We start from the raw sequence: 17072 nt of genomic DNA, 5'->3' as shown, positions 1-17072 counted from the left end.
TGCCAGACGTGACGATTTTTCGCTATTACGCTCAAGAAGCTCGTCATGCTGCCAGGCGTGACGCCCGATGGACGTTTTTGACTCCCTTCAAGACGCTCCACCTGCCGTTGCTGTCGGCTCGTGTGGTTCCTGGTTCTCCAGCTGCTTTGCACGCCAGTTCCTCTTCCAAGCAGAGGTCCCTGCGGCGTGTTTCCTCTCCAACTTCTCTCTGCTCTTCCCCGCCCGATGTTGGAGATAGACTCAGGGTCTCGGAGTCTGAAGATGAGTTGAAGGATCAGTCCTCCTCGTCGTCGGACTACCAGATTCTCGTCAAGCTGTTGAAGGAATTGTTTCCTGACAAGTTTCTGCCGGCAGTACCTCTCTCCCCTCCTTCTCAACTGACTTCGACTAAGTCTAGGAAAGCCCCGGGATTTCTGAAGATGACTAAATCGCTCTCCACTAAGCGGGCCTTCAAGAAAGTCCATTTGTGGATGGACTCCCCATACAAGCTCAAGGAAAGTCTTCTTTCGCCCTTCCCCCTTCAAGACTCTCGGGAAAAGCGGCGATGTGGTATGAGACCGGAGAAGACTTAGGCTTACGTCTTCCTTCCTCATCTAAGGGAGACTTCGCCTCTCTCGTTGATTCGAGTAGGAGGTCTCATCTGTCGACGGCCAAGATTCCCTGGACTCTTACGGAGATGGACCATCTTTTGAAGGGCCTTTTCAAGACGTTAGAAGTTTTCAACTTCCTTGACTGGTGTCTTGGAGCTTTGGACCTTAAGTCTCGGAGTCAGGACTCGATCTCCTTGTCGGACCTTTTGAGCATCTTGTCTTGTATGGACAAGGCGGTCCGAGATGGTTCTGACGAATTGGCCTCGCACTTTGCGACTGGAGTGCTCAAGAAGAGGTCTCTATTCTGCGGTTTCGCTACGAAGTCCGTCTCCTTGGCACAGAAAGGAGAACTGTTGTTTGCTCCCCTTTCCAATCATCTTTTCCCGGCTTCGTTGGTAAAGGACATCGCTGCAAGCTTGCAAGAGAAGACCACACAGGACCTGTTGGCTCAGTCATCGAAGCGCCCTGCGGTTCCTGTGACCTCGACGACGTCAAACCGTCAACATTTCTCCCAAGATGAAGAAGCCCTTTCGTGCGGATCATCCTCAAAGCCTTCTTCTCGAGGAAAGAACCTCTCGAGAGGTAAAGCCCTTGCTAGAGGTAGGGGCAAGAAGTGATGTGATTCTCCTCCAGATACCGGTGGGTGCCAGGCTTCTTGCGTTTTCCGAAGTCTGGAAAGTGAGAGGGGCAGACAGTTGGTCCCTTTCGGTTTTAGGTGAAAGGATACAAGATCCCTTTCCTTTCTCCCCTCCCCCTTAAGCCTTTCGCCCTTGGACCTCTCTCCGTAACACGGTCCAGGAAAACAAGAGATCCTATACGACCTGCTGCGGCAAATGCTCGTCAAGAGAGCAATAGAACAGGTCTTAGACCTGAATTCCCGGGCTTCTACAACAGGCTGTTCCTGGTCCCGAAACAGTCGGGAAGTTGGAGACCTGTGCTGGATGTCAGCAGCCTGAACCGCTTTGTCGCGAAAGAAACTTTCAAGATGGAGACGGCGCAGTCTGTTCTAGGAGCCTTAAGACCTGGGGATTGGATGGTATCCCTCGACCTTCAGGACGCGTACTTCCACGTACCGATACATCCTCAGTCAAGGAAGTTCCTGAGGTTCGTCTTGAGGGGAAAGGTGTATCAATTCAGAGCTCTTTGCTTTGGCCTGTCCACAGCTCCCATGATTTTCACCGTCATCATGCGGAATGTAGCAAGGTGGCTGCATCTGGCAGGCGTACGTGTGTCGCTCTACTTGGACGACTGGCTGATTCGGCGTCATCGAGGAGAGGTGTCTGGAGGATCTTCAAGCAACTTTAAACCTGACGAGAAGGAACTCGGCCTGCTGGTCAACTTCGAAAAGTCACACCTGACCCCAACGCAGTCCATCGTGTATCTGGGGATTCAGATGGACTCAGTGGCTTTTCGGGCTTTTCCGTCCCGGAACGTCAACAGCTGTGCTACGGAAAAGTCCTGGCCTTCCTAGGGAAAGAAACCTGTTCGGTGAGGGAGTGGATGAGTCTGCTGGGGACCATTTCCTCACTGGAAAAGTTTGTTTTCCTAGGAGACTACATCTCAGGCCTCTTCAGTTCTTCCTGCAAGACAACTGGGAAGACAAGGAAAATCTCGAGTTGTCTCTCAAACTTTCCCTCGAAGTGAAGGAGCATCTCAGGTGGTGGTTGGATCCTCGAGGCTTTCAGAGGGCGTGTCTCTCAGCCTTCCGAACCCCGACCTAGTGTTGTTCTCCGAGCGTCAATGTCGGGGTGGGGAGCAACACTGGGGAAGAGAGAAGTGTCAGGCATCTGGAGAGGGGAACAGGTGGCCTGGCATATCAATATGAAGGAATTGGGGCGATTTTTCTAGCCCTTCGATTCTTCAAGATCAAGTGTCCGGTCGCACAGTCCAGGTAAAGCGGACAATACCACTGCTCTATCTTACCTGAAAAAACAGGAGGCACTCATTCTCGTTCCCTGTTCGTTCTTGCGAAAGAGATCCTGTTGTGGGCGAGTTCCAGGAGCGTTACGATCTTGACGAGGTTTGTAGCAGGCGTTCAGAACGTGAGAGCGGACCTGCTAAGTCGTCGTCATCAACTGCTCCCGACAGAGTGGACTCTGAACCAGGAGGTGTGCCAAAAACTGTGGGGTTTATGGGGTCGTCCCTTAGTAGACCTGTTTGCAACATCAAAGAACAACAGGCTTCCGCTTACTGCTCTCCTGTCCTGGATCCAGGAGCAGTGTCAATAGACGCCCTTCTTTGGGACTGGTCTCGTCTGGACCTTTACGCTTTCCCTCCCTTCAAGATCCTGGGAGAAGTGGTCAGGAAGTTAGCGTCGTCGCAAGACACGAGGATGACTCTGATCGCTCCGTATTGGCCTTACAAGGAGTGGTTTCCGGAGGTAATGTCGCTTCTGGTAGACTTTCCAAGGGTGTTACCTCTTCGTCCAGATCTACTCAGACAGCCCCCTTCGAACGATACCATCAAAACCTCTCCGCTCTCGGTCTGACTGCGTTCAGACTATCGAAATGCTGGCGAGAGCGAGAGGTTTTTCGAAGCAGGTGGCAAGAGCGATCGCGCAGAGCCAGGAGAACATCCTCGATCGCGGTTTACCAATCGAAGTGGGCGTATTTCGGCAGTGGTGTACTGGCGCAGAGGATTTCCTCTTCCTCGACCACTGTGAGCCAGATTGCAGACTTCCTTCTTTTCCTTAGGGAAGTTCCGAAGCTGGCAGTCTCTACTATTAAGGGGTATAAGAGTATGTTGTCGGCGGTCTTTCGGCACAGAGGATTAGATATCGCCAACAATACGGACCTCCATGACCTCATTAGGTCGTTCGAGACGACTAAGGTGCATCAGTTTTTGGTTCCATCTTGGAACTTGGACGTGTAGTTCTTAAGTTCCTGATGCAAAGCCCTTTTGAACCCCTTCATGCTGCTTCTTTGAGGGACTTAACAAAGAAGACTTTATTTTTAGTTCTCGCTACTGCAAAGAGAATCAGTGAGATTCATGCAATATCTAAGTCTGTTGGTTTTAAAGGAGACGATGCGGTGTGTTCTCTCCAACCGTCTTTTCTTGCCAAGAATGAGAACCCGTCTCACCCCTGGCCCAAGTCCTTTGAATTGAAAGGTTTGGCGGGTATTCTGGGTCAGGAACCAGAAAGACTGCTATGCCCTGTTCGGGCTCTAAAAGTTCTACTTGAACAAGACAAAAGAGTCGAGAGGTCTTGCGGATAGGTTATGGTGCTCGGTGAGAAGACCTGACGTCCCCATGTCAAAGAATGCGCTGGCTTTCTTCTTGAGGTCCACCATTCAGGAAGCGCATAAGAGTTGTCAGGAGAGTGACTTGAACTTTTGAAAGTTAAAGCGCATGAGGTTCGGGCTGTTGCAACGTCAGTAGCCTTTCAAAAGAACATGGCTCTGAACGAGATTATGAATGCCACCTTTTGGAGAAGTCATTCTGTGTTCGCCTCTCATTACCTAAAGGACGTAAGAACAGTGTATGAGTCTTGCTGTTCATTGGGACCTTACGTTTCGGCTGGTACGATCTTGGGAGAAGGAGGCAGTACCCATCCTATCCTTTAATGTATGGTTAGGAATAGTTTTAAAAAAATTTTTTGGTTGTGTTTTTATGGTTGTGGGTAGACTGTGTGGGGGCAGTCTTCCCTTTCCTTAGTTTTTAACTAGTCACGATGTTTGGTAGGTCAGGTGGTTATTTTTGTCTCTTTGCTTCCTTCTTGAGGGCTATGATCTGGGCACATAGTGGTCACGTCCCCGTTGACAGATCATCTGGAACTCTCCAACCTTATAGGTCTCTACCTCGTTGGAAACTCCAGTAAAGCAGATGCAGACTTGGGTGACAGTAATCACGAAGTCAGCTATGCTAAAAGGTAAGGAACCAAGATGTGTAATCATCTACATTGTTTTGTTTCTCAATCCTATGCTGTCTCTGCCCACCGCCAATGGTGCGATTCAGCTATATATATATCTGACAGGTAAGTTTCATGAACAAAATGATATTTTAATGATAAAATAAGGTTTGTTCATACTTACCTGGCAGATATATATTCGTAGTGCCCACCCTCCTCCCCTCAGGAGACAACGGCACTATGAAAATCTGAATGGAAAATGGGAATGGTTCCTGATAAGTCCTCCCAGGCATGCTGGCGGAATGGGTACTAACCACCTGACCGGCCACAGACCAGCCGCCGGAGAAATTTGAAATTCTGTCGGACCTTCAGGAGAATACAGCTATATATATATCTGCCAGGTAAGTATGAACAAACCTTATTTTATCATGTTTGAAAAATATCAGGTTTTTTACCATTTGGAAGTCAAAGTTGAGCCAAGGTTGAAAACCCGGAGGAGGTTATCGTGATTTAGCGGTGGGGAATATTTCAAAACTGATAAACACTACAACCATGAGTTAGCTGTTGTATTGCACATGAAAGTACACAAGATAACAAAACTTTATGAACAGGTAGTAAATAGAACAGTGCAAAAATTACGGACAACAGTTAGGTGGAAAGCTAATTTCTGAGATCCCAACAGTGAGTGCGAACGTGTAGGAAGGAAAAAGAAGGGAAAAATTCACCATAAAAGGAAAAGGATAGGCTAGAGGTTTCCAATTTGTTGCAAAATGGGACAGCACTACATGATTGAATATTCTCTAGAATGTAAGAGTTGAGCAAGAGCGAGAGAAAACAATTGTTTTCACGACCAGGAGAGCAATGAAAGATAAAAGGGTTGAACAGGAGTGGGGAGAGCACTCCTGGTCATTCAACAGGTCCAGGTGGAGTGCCAACTCAGTTAATTTTGAAAAGTGACATCAATTTTTCAATGCAAAACAAATGAAATTAGAGGTAAAATAAGGAAATTTGCTCCACAAGAAAATTTTGAAAACAAATTAGTTGTAGAATAAGTGGCAAAATTTAAAAGGGAGAGAAGGGGACTTCAATCACAAAATAGAATATAGTCACTTACTTTGTAAGTGGGGAACAGGAGTGGGAGAGCACTCCCGGTCAGTACAATTAAACAACCCAAAGAAATTGAACTAGGATAGGCTATCTGTTGATGGTCCAATTCCAAAGCTAATATTAGGAAACATTAGCCTAAGTGAAAACTCGAAACAGGAAGAACAGTGTTCTAGCAAATATCCAAGGTCAAAACAACCTAAAACAGGTTGCATTGACATAAAACACTGATATAAATATATGATCCTTATATAAAACTCTAAATTGATGTGTGGCATTAGATTTTTCCTCAAAAGAAAAAGTGTTAGTAAAAAACCCCTAGAATAACCTAACTCAGGCTCGATGTAAAGGAAGGAATCCAGGAGAGGGATGGATGGGCTACAAATAACTCAAAAAAAAAAAATCATAATAAAACAAAATTGTTTTTGTACATTTAGGAGGTAGGCAGGCCCAACCCGACATGGACGTGAAGGGACATGACCGATTTCTCAGTTAAATGAAAGATCCCAAAATTCAAAAGCATCCAAGCACAAGGTCAAAAATTAAATGTAACAATGAAAATCATGTTTTACAGTTAACAAAGTGAGTCTAAAACAAGGCAAAATAAAGCCAAAATACTGCCGAATAGGCCATGAACCAGTAGCCTAAATGCAAGACAGCACTTGATCAGGAAGTCAACACAAACTTGCACAAAATAAACAAAATTTGAAAACAAAGTAAAAAAGATATGTACCAATGAAAATAAGATCCCCAAAGTTTATAGAGAAGTGAGTGACAAAAATAATAATGAGGCCATGATAATAAAATCTGTTTGAATTACTCTACACTCAAAACCCATATCAACAACATTTCTGCAATTGGCCACGATAAAATCTAAAGGGCACTGAGGGGTATCTAGCTAGCTTCCTATACGCTAAACATCACTCCAGCTAACAAGCCATGATCTTAGACGGTGACCACATTATTTTCATTACATGAAAAAATAAGGACCCAACTTTATGTTCAGGAGAATAGAAATTGGTGTGTAGTTTTCAACGTTTCTATTTAAGTCTTTAATAGCATAAGAATGATGTTTATTTCTCTGTTACTATTTCAACCTAAAAATATAGAATCTTCTAATCTTTTGACAAAGGCTAAAAATCATTTTGGAAAAATAAATGAAAGAAACCATCAGTTTTTCATTCTCTCCCTCCCTTGATAAACTTATTCTAGAGGTGGGTGCTTAACATGGAATGCGGGGAAGTGTTGCCTTTTTGTACAAAAAGTAGTGCATGTATCAGTATCGGCACATCCTCGTTGGGACTTTTGACATTGGGAATCTCTATAGGAAAGGTTCGATGTTTTGCTAGTTCACCCTTTTCCTTAGACTCCATCTAGTAATCAAGCTACGCATCATCTATTAACTCCAGCATTTCATTTAGCTTTCTCTGGTAGGTAGATGATGCCAATTTACCAGAAATAAGTGCTGAATGGACTATTTCACCGGGTGACACGTTTCCTCTTTCCAGAAATAGGTTTTTTCCTTTGTCAAAATCCTTTTATTATTATTATTTTTATTATTATTATTATTATTATTATTATTATTATTATTATTATTATTATATTTGAAGGTAGCAGACACTCTTTTCAATTCTTCCTTGAGAATGGACTGACGATACAGTTAGAAACGTTGGAGTTCCACTACGCCCCTTAGAAACACGATGGAGGAGATTCCCAGATTTGATTGCGAGTCCCAGAAACTACGGCGACCACACGCTAATTTTAACTTCATATGATCTGATGATATTAAAATGAACCTACAAAAAACCATTTCTTTACCCGGACTATGAACATCAGGCAGTTATTAGCAAATATCAGCCCTGATGAGAAGAAAATAACAAGAAGAATCGACAAGACCGTCTATAAAATCAGTTCCACTAATGCTGCCATTGTGTTTAACAAGACTATTATATAATTATTATTATTATTTCACTGGATGAAACCTATTCATATGGAACAAGCGCACAGGGGCTATTGACTTGAAATTCAAGCTTCCTAAGAATGTTGGTTTCAACCTCCCACTGCAGACCCCACACTACAGCAGTAACTGATCATGATACAGAGCCAATAATTTTTCATCGCCTTGGAGGAGACACGAACCCATGACATCTGAGTGACATTCCACAACACTAACCACTATACCAGCAGACCAGTGGTAAATTCTATTCACAGCATGGCATGACTCAACAAAAATTATTTAATTTTCATCTAAACAAAAATTATGTAATTTTCATCTGAACGATTTTGTCTCCATGTTAAATTTGGTCTGTTTGTCCTGGTAAGCTCGTCTACATGTATCATCAAACTTTAGCTGGTAGTGTGTCCTGAATTTTGCAACCTTTCTAGGGACATTATTAAACTAGCCATCAACATTTCGTTTAACTACTTCTTGGGATCTGGGTCTGACATATCATCTGAAATTAAGTGCCTAACCAGCCTCAGTAATACAATTCCAGTTGGTTCTAGATTTCAACCAGACCGTTTTTTTTCCATTGGTGGCATTAAGAATATACTGATTGACATATTTCCATCTCAGTGGCACAGTGATTGGAAGTGCATTTGTACTTGCAGACCTTGGACTTAATGATAGCTGGAACATCTGTGAATATGAGGTCTAAACTGCTGTATTGTATTACCAGAAATTGCATAGGTTCCTCAGTTATCTAGAGAAAATTGGAGGATACACAGAACTCAAGAACAGACCAGCCATGTTGATCTGCAGAATTTGAATTAAGTCACTCAGTGTGCTTTGCATTGCTGCCTCCACATACAACAAATGTAGCTTAAGAATCCTGTGACTGAGCCATACTAATCCTCTCCAAGAGACAGTCATATGTACTATAGGATTGTCAATATTTGGATTGTGCTAAACAGCAAATAGGTAAACATTGTAGAACATATTGAAAGTCTTAAAACAAAGAACTTCATGGCAACTACACTCATAAGTTTTTCATTTGATAAATAGGTCATCTGGACTTATATGTATACATACAGCCATACTTTGCATGTGTGGGATGGTACAACAATAAGTAAAGTTGACCATCAGACCCTAGGGCTAAAAATTCAACTTTTGACGTGTTCCTACTTACAAGTGTCTCGGACAGAAACATCACATTGTAGTTACGGAAAACTCTGAAGATCAAGAAAATTTGACCTTAAGCCCTGAATAGTTAAATAAAGTACTCTGCAGTGTTTCTTGCAGTAATGAGCAGCAGGCCCAGGTTTCAGCTCAATGTCTCTGGAAAGAATTAAAATTTACAACATAAAATTAGTAGCAAAACTAATAAAGAGACTCATAAGAACAGTAACATAATAAAAATCAACAGAACAATAAGCAGTGATAATACAGTGTACATAATTTACAAAAATAGAATGTACGTTATTTACCAAAATTTTACTTATTGAAAAAATTTATAAACCTGACCATATGTCACTTAAAAATGCACCGGAAGCAACTGGTCGACTAGGTTGAGCCAGCACGTCTTGTACGGCAATAAGAAACCTACCAGGTTTGCCATAACAACTGGCGGAGGGCAGTCAGGATGGATTTAGAAAATATGAAAAGCCTAGAAGGAAAAGATTAGGTAAAGTAGAAGGCATTTTCCTGATAATCTACCAAGCAACTTTTGCTCTCTTATTAGCTTGTCCTACACAGTTTTCTAAAAATCAGGAAAGTGAACCAAAAAAACAAAAATCCTGATTGTACCCTAAAGCAAGGGTATAACTCACCTCTCAATACTACTCACTTTTCCGTATGTTGCCATCTTGTGCAGTCATCTCACCTCTGTATCCTGACTTACTTTTTAAGCTATATTTGTTCATGGATAATTATTTGTTTCTTGATTATGATTTTGACCTCATTTATAGATTCGGTTCAAGAGGGAGTCAAAGCTGTAATTTAACAATAGATGTGCTGTGCTTAATGGTGCCTTATTTATATATACAGTACACAGATTGTATTTGCTACATGGATATTTCCATTTTAAAGAGCAGTTACCTATATTATGCTTTTGTCTTGTAGAGTTAACACACTTCTCATGATGTGTGTGTGTTTTTCACCCTTTCTTGCCAAAAACCCTAACCACCTCTCAGTGCTTTTGTTTGTCTCCCAAGATTTCCTGATCCATGAGGTGTATTTGCATGAAGAGGAGTCCTAGCACCTGCTGTCTGCTTGTGACTGGACAGATACTCGTCCAGTAGTCACTGTGCCTCTGTACCTTCCCCTCTTAGGCCTGCATTGCTGGCATCTCCAGGGTTTATATTAGGATCTGAGGAGTGCCAGAAGGCTGTGTCATCGTCCATTGGCATTCTCAGGGATCTGTCGTTTGGTAGTTTATCTTGGCTGCATAAGTACTGCTAAGGGGTTTCCTGATGATTCCTGCTTTGTAAGGCATTGCCACTTACTCTGCAGTTGTTGTTTTGGTTTGTTGGAGAAATCCCTGCAGTTCTTCTATCCACTTGTACTCTTGGAAACAGTACTTAAGCAGACACCTACTTCAATCTTTTCTGAAATTTTGGGATACAAGAGTAAGAGGCTTAGTAGTAAAAAGGCAAAGAAGCACAGGCATACATTTTCCTCCTTTCTTCCTCTTCCTCCTCTTAGACTGTTGGAAGGGGAAGGAGAGATCCTAAAAGTCTTCTCACATAGTCTTACAGGGTTTTGCCTGAACATCACCTCCATGAGGAGGGAAGGCAGTTCCTGGTGAGGATTAGACAAAGAGATAATGAATTTACTTGTGACCTGAGATGAATGCCATAGACTCTGGCATTTTGGCTGTCTCTCTGGAGGTCCAAGAGGAAGAGTCTGCATTTCCTGTTTGGATCCAATTAAATGGAAGATTTTCATTAGATCTGTGGGTGTGACCAAATGGTTAGCTTTCCATAACCCTTCTCTCATACATAATGTTGACTTTCATGTGTAACTATACCCCAGCTCAGAGCTGAGCCGATCCTTGTTGCTGATCTTCCTCAGTGCTTGTGCACGTTAATGCTCATGGCTGCTTTCCCAGACCAGCTGTTCATAGATGGGTAGTCTAGGTTTGTTGACAGTGGTTCTGATTGCTCACACTCAGTTCCTTTGTCCTCAACTAATGTTAAACACCTTGGTCTAAGGGTTCTGTTCCATGGACAGTCATCATGGTTGGCTGGCAGATTTGTTAACTCTCCTTTGGTATAGGATTCTCTTTAGGATGTAGGAAACTGTCCCATGGCTTCATAGCCCATCCTGGCAGAGTTAGGGATATAGATTTTGTTACCAAAAGAAAGTTTGCAACTGTGATTTGGTAGTAATTGGTACTATTTTTATATAAGTAAATGACAAAACATAGCATCTCATGCAAAAAAAAAAGAAAGCACACTTTATTGTCCTTGGGTTTTTGTGAATACATATTCCGAAGAAAAAAGTGGACATATTTACTTCATGTGTTGCATTTTGCCGACAATTTTAAGACTACTTGTTGTCTTGGAAGATGAAACATTTGCATATCACTTATTGTTCTTTCAAGGCCTTTCTTTTTCCTGTGTTCTGGATACAGTTTGTTTAAATCAACATACAGTATTTATAGAACTTAACTTTCAATTTTTTGTAATTGGTTTAGTTGTATTATCTTTTTTAATCTTTTACAGGGGTTATTCCACTCAAGCCACCAATAAAGGAAGGGCTTTTGAGGTGCGTATGCTCAGACTGCCCTACTAAAGAATGCATTACAGATGGATATTGTTATGCAATCTTCACCTTAGAAAAAACGGGCGAGACTACATCTTTTAAGTAAGTATCATTGACTTATGGTTAATGGTGAAGGAATTCTATATGACAAGGCCGATTGCTTAAATACTGTTTTATTTTCCTGTGGTAGTCAGTGAATAGGATCAGTTTCCACTGAGGATGTCCTTGTTTTCCTAATTCCATTGTTTTCCCAAGAACAGGAATCTTAAGACCTTTAGAAGGAAATGTTTTTGTCTGGTGTGTGTTTGATCACAGCATTGACTGCTTGTTATACATTAATTTTTTCTTTTTTATATTAACAGCTGTGTAATTATATAACCTTGATATTTTGTGAACCGTTGGAGAATGAGCATTATTGACTCAGACACTTTAATGGGTATTATTAAATTTTTTCTATATGTTATATATACAGTTGAAATTAGTATGTGTTGCATATTTCATAAGTCTTAATGGATGTTACTGTACTTAAATTTTTATCATGTTTCAACTTGTAGACATTATCAGTAAACAATCATTGGAATTTCATAAAGTCAAAAATATTTACGGATACTTATATTCTTTATTGATGTTCAGTAATGTAAGGAATGAGAGAGACCTTGTAAAAATGTAAAATTTGTTCTAGCATAGCAAGCTTCAGAGCAAACCAGGACACATAGTGGTTTTGGTTGTTAGATTTGAATGAATGCCCTCTCCCATCATGATTATTATATGAGGACTATTTACCTTCAAAAATGCTAGATTATTGTCATGCTGAGAAGGATGTTTTCTAATCCAACAACCTTGCCTAGCGTAGCCCAGAAGCATTAACTTGCACATTTGTTGAAGTTTCCCTGCTCCATACCTCCTAAAAGTTTTCTCCCTTTGCATTTCCATAGAAAAGTTGGATGACAACAAAATTTAGGTTATCAAGTTATTGATCTTATGTAAATTTGTCATAAATATGTTTTTGGAAGTGTTAATGGAAAATTAGGTTACGTAATAGTTTGATTTGATAGTTCAGTAATCAGAAAAATTTTGAAGAGTGAGTTTCATATCAGTATTTTTCTAAATATGAATGTGCAGAAATCCAGTTGTGTGAAATCACTTGTGTAAAACCACTTATTCCTTGATTTGAAAAATTCCTCAAAATGATCTCTTGAAACATTAAGGACTTTTAAATCTTATTTGATGGTTTCAGTAACAGACAATAAATGCTGTGCCTGATCTCTCAAACGTTAAGGACTTTTAAGCCTTGCTTTACTTGTAGGTTTTAAGTAAAAGGCAACAAATGTCTCTTATTGATCTGCCAAGTATTAAGGACTTTCACCTTTTACTTTATTTGATAGTTCAGGTGACAGACTACAAATCCTCAAATGAACTGGGGCATGGTGGAAGAAGTAGGGGGGAAAGGAAATTACAGAGCTGGTTGCATCCAAATCCAGTGCTAGTAATTTATCTTACATTGAGGAAGGGAAAATAGTATTTAGACAAACTGAGCCAGTTAGAGATTACCATAATTCAGTGCATACAGATTCAACCGTACAGTGACTCCTATTGCCTTATACTGTACAGAAACTCATCACTTAATGACCGAGTCCCATTCCTACAACTGGATTGGTAAGAGAATGGGTCTGTAAGTTAGGAGGTGCCCTTTACTGATATTTTAAGTACTGTATACTGAACTGGTAGTTAGGGTGTATCGACAGCCTTTAGGTATTGCTTGAGTGCCACCTTGCACTACTTTTAGCATTTTCAATATATTTTGAAATGTTTATACAGTAGTGTGCTGTAAAAACTGTAATAAACAGAAAAGTTTATACAGCAGTGTACTGTATACTGTAGTGGAAATCAGCTCTGTTACACATTACCGTAAAATCCTCTGGGATCTTCTAAAATGTCATGTGTATCCTGAATTGTCATTTCATCATTCAGTATCAGTAGACAGTACCTATTTTTCATAGTGTTGTTATTCTTAAATGGTACATTAGTAAAGCAGATGACAGACATGTACATTCATTGTTGCATTTGACAACAGACACAAACATACTGAAACTAGCACTTATTGCACAATTACTTCCACAACCCCCTTCTCTCTCTCTCTCTCTCTCTCTCTCTCTCTCTCTCTCTCTCTCTCTCTCTCTCTCTCTCTCTCTCTCTCTCTCTCTCTCTCTCTCTCTCTTATACAGCATAAGATTGGGATTATCCTTTGTTAAAAAAAATTTTTTTAGGAAGACTTTAATATAAAGCATGTGTTTTTGTATACACATGTACACTCAAACTGAAAAATATATGGATGTAACACAACAGTACAGTACTGCAGTGCTGTACTGAACTGTCCAGCATTGAGAGAGAGAGAGAGAGAGAGAGAGAGAGAGAGAGAGAGAGAGAGAGAGAGAGAGAGAGAGAGAGGGTGCACAGTCAGTACATAGTTTACTGTAATACATGCAGGCTAGCCTGTGGAATAGGATTACACATTGACTTCACATAACAAAACACAATCATTTACATAACGTTATTTAATTAAATGTTTTAAAATATTTTAATACATAAACTTTTAAATAGTTTCATATATTTCACCCAAAATATTGTTTGTTTTCATTCTGTTTGCAAATTTAACTGCTCATAAATTTAGTTATGATTGGACTAATCCATCAGAGGCAGAAGAGATGGGGTGGGTGGGAAGTGAGAGGGGAGGACTCCTGAGTAGCTGACCCCTTTACAGTGAACTACTTTTGTACCTCTTCAAAACTTTCTTCTTGCTCCTCCAAGTGCTGCTGCACTTTGAACACTAATAGTCAAATCTCCCATGATCTCCACTAATTCTGTAACTTTTTCTATTTCAACATCAAAATTCATTACATTAGGAAGCTCCACAATTTTTTATGACTTTGACATGCTTGCCTTTGTCAAACCAACTGGAGGGATTGCTGGTCATAATTCCATGTTGTCATTGAATAGGTAGGTTGTTAAGTAAGTGTCTGTAGGGACTACTGTGCTTCTGTTGTCAATAAATTTTTTATTTTCCCAATCATGTTCAAAATGCCAGAATGTAAATTATGAAATATTTTGTCAGTCAGAATTTATAATACTGTAGTAGCTATGCTTGTCCATAGTACAGTACAGTATTTGTTTTCAGATATTAGAAAAGTGTATTCCTCAAAGTTTCATATCAGATGCTCATTTAGTATTTTGATTTTAGTTAAATATGAGTACTTCAGTCAAAGTGTTTTTATATTTACTCTGATGCCCATATGACAAATAGTTTATATTGCCAGTTGCTTTTTAATTATAATTAATGAGTACTTCTATGACATTTTTCATACTGATATTTTGTAACTCATGCCAAAATTCCAAAATTTACATCTTATTTCTTGCCAGTCACCAAATTTTAGAAATTTCTTGCCAGTCACCAAATTTATGAACACCTAAAATAACTCACTCAAGGCATGCATTGCCTATCATTCATTCATTAAGAAGAGAAATTAGCACATACATTATTACTTACAAGAACATTATTTCAAGCAAATGTTAAATTGGTAAGCTTTAAAGAAAGTATTTGATTTCAAGAACAGCAATAAATGATTATCCAAAAAGCTGTTTAGCTATTTAGAAAGAAAAGTTCTCAGCCTTTTTTTAACTTCTAAAAGCACCTCCTCCTTGGATTATGCCTAAGGTACAAACTTGCACACACACTTAAAATATTTGATTACCATAAACAATATGCAATAGAACATGTACGATATAAACAGTTGGTGTGTCTACATCTCATCAGGTGTTGGATTAGCAGCTAATTCATCTAACAAAACATAAGTTTCCGTACCTAACATTGCTGCTGTTTCCATAGCAGAATGAGCAGCTGTTTCCATAGCAGAATGAGCAGAATTACTACCTATATATGCAAAAGGATCAGCCATTAAAATTATTAGATATATGCCATCATAGAAATATAGAATTATCAGTGGCTGTAGAAGTCCTAGAGAAGGCGCCTTCAAAATTAGAATCCTAAAAATACCCTTGCAAAACACATTCAATTTTTGCCTAACATTTTATAAGAGGAAGGTGAGAATAAAGAAATAAGTTAGATTCCTTCCCATGTAGGCATGAAAGGAAATGAAGAAACTTGATCAAGCAGCCTACAGCTGTTAATGTTATGATTGGGTCACATGTAGATATTCCAAATAGTGATCATATAACATCCTTAAAACCCATCATATATAAATAGATCAAGTTTAATGTTGGAATATGGAATACAGTACTGCACCATTATATCAAAAGAAATGACACACAAGGCATTTGGACTATTCTAGAATTGGTCATATTTATTTGACCCTTGGGTACTTGGTGAGTAGTTCATGTGATGCAGTCCCCATATGTATAGAATTTAAAGTAATACTAACATTAACAATTATTTTTTGTGAATGTTCAGAATAAAATCAACAACAAATGTCAAGTTTTGGAAACAAATCAGCTAAAGTTAGAGTCACTGTTTTCATTTAACCCGATTAAAAAAATTTTTAAAAGTTGTAATTTAAGAAATCAGATCAAGCCTTTGGAGAGTTAAAAAACTAACTCTTTGATCTGTTTAAGAAAATAATTAGAGCTGACAATCACAGAGAATTTTTGACAATCTAAAAACTTTTGATAATGAGAAGAAAAAATTTCTGTTTTTTCTAGAAACTTTTGATAATGAGAAGACAAAAGGCCCATCTGTGAATAAATAGTTCTAAAACTTTTGATAATGAAAGAAGACCAAAAAATTACACATCTGAATAAATAGTTCTAGAAAACTAAATAGATTACACATCTAGTTCTAGAAAACTTTTGATAATGAAAGATGACCAAAGAATTACACATCTGTGAATAAATAGTTCTAGAAAACTTTTGATAATGAAAGATGACCAAAGAATTACACATCTGTGAATAAATAGTTCTAGAAAACTTTTGATAATGAAAGATGACCAAAGAATTACACATCTGTGAATAAATATAGAAAAGTTGACCAAAGAAAACATCTTGAATAAATATAGAAAACTTTTGATAATGAAAGATGACCAAAGAATTACACATCTGTGAATAAATAGTTCTGAAAACTTTTGATAATGAAAAATAGATTTCTGAATAAAACTGAAAACTTTTGATAATGAAAGATGACCAAAGAATTACACATATGTAACATATTAGTTCTAGAAAACTTTTGATAATGAAAGATGACCAAAGAATTACACATCTGTGACTAAATAGTTGTTGAAATGAGTAGATGATTTTTTAATCACACATACTCAAGGATTCAGAATTCTGAGCTAGAAACAGCAGGCACCTATACCACTTGCTATGTAAGGTGCATTTATTGATGGGCTGCAGAAGTTTGTGATACCATACAAATATGCTGCACACATGAAAAAACACGTTAGAACAAATTGTTAGGAAAATGAGTTCATTGTACTTCTGATCAAATTGATAGGAAAATGCTTACACTGAACAAATAGTAAAAACTGAAATAACAGATTTTCCATCAAAACTGTAAACAGTAAGGCACCTTGTAGAGAACAAATTAAACAAATGGCACCTTGTAGAGAACAAATGAAACAAGTGGCAAAAAACTGAAACATGAACATTAGGCTGCAACAGCAACATTGTAAAACTGGAATAGGGTGTTTTTTAGTTATCCTTTTCGTAGAGGAGATCATTCTGAGGAATTTATAATACATTATTTGGGATGAATCTTACCTATTGTTAAAGGTAGCTTATATCTCTGCGCCGATAGACGAGTCGGCGTTCAAACAAAAGG

General features: G+C 39.2%; 1 protein-coding gene across 6 annotated transcripts in view; it reads left to right on the top strand.

Moving 5' to 3' along the window:
* Nucleotides 1-17072, top strand: part of LOC136845728 (TGF-beta receptor type-1-like) — a 359665-nt gene that overhangs the window by 100146 nt on the left and 242447 nt on the right. For all 6 annotated transcript variants that reach the window (XM_067115936.1, XM_067115935.1, XM_067115938.1 and 3 more), the window contains exon 3: nucleotides 11206-11347. In XM_067115936.1, the coding sequence (XP_066972037.1) occupies nucleotides 11206-11347 (142 nt within the window). The remainder of the gene's footprint in view (nucleotides 1-11205; nucleotides 11348-17072) is intronic.

The sequence above is a fragment of the Macrobrachium rosenbergii genome, chromosome 14, assembly GCF_040412425.1.
Source record: "Macrobrachium rosenbergii isolate ZJJX-2024 chromosome 14, ASM4041242v1, whole genome shotgun sequence".
Classification (NCBI taxonomy): Eukaryota; Metazoa; Arthropoda; class Malacostraca; order Decapoda; family Palaemonidae; genus Macrobrachium; species Macrobrachium rosenbergii.
The sequence above is the reverse complement of the archived record's forward strand: the minus strand, read 5'-3'. Positions and strand labels throughout refer to the sequence as shown.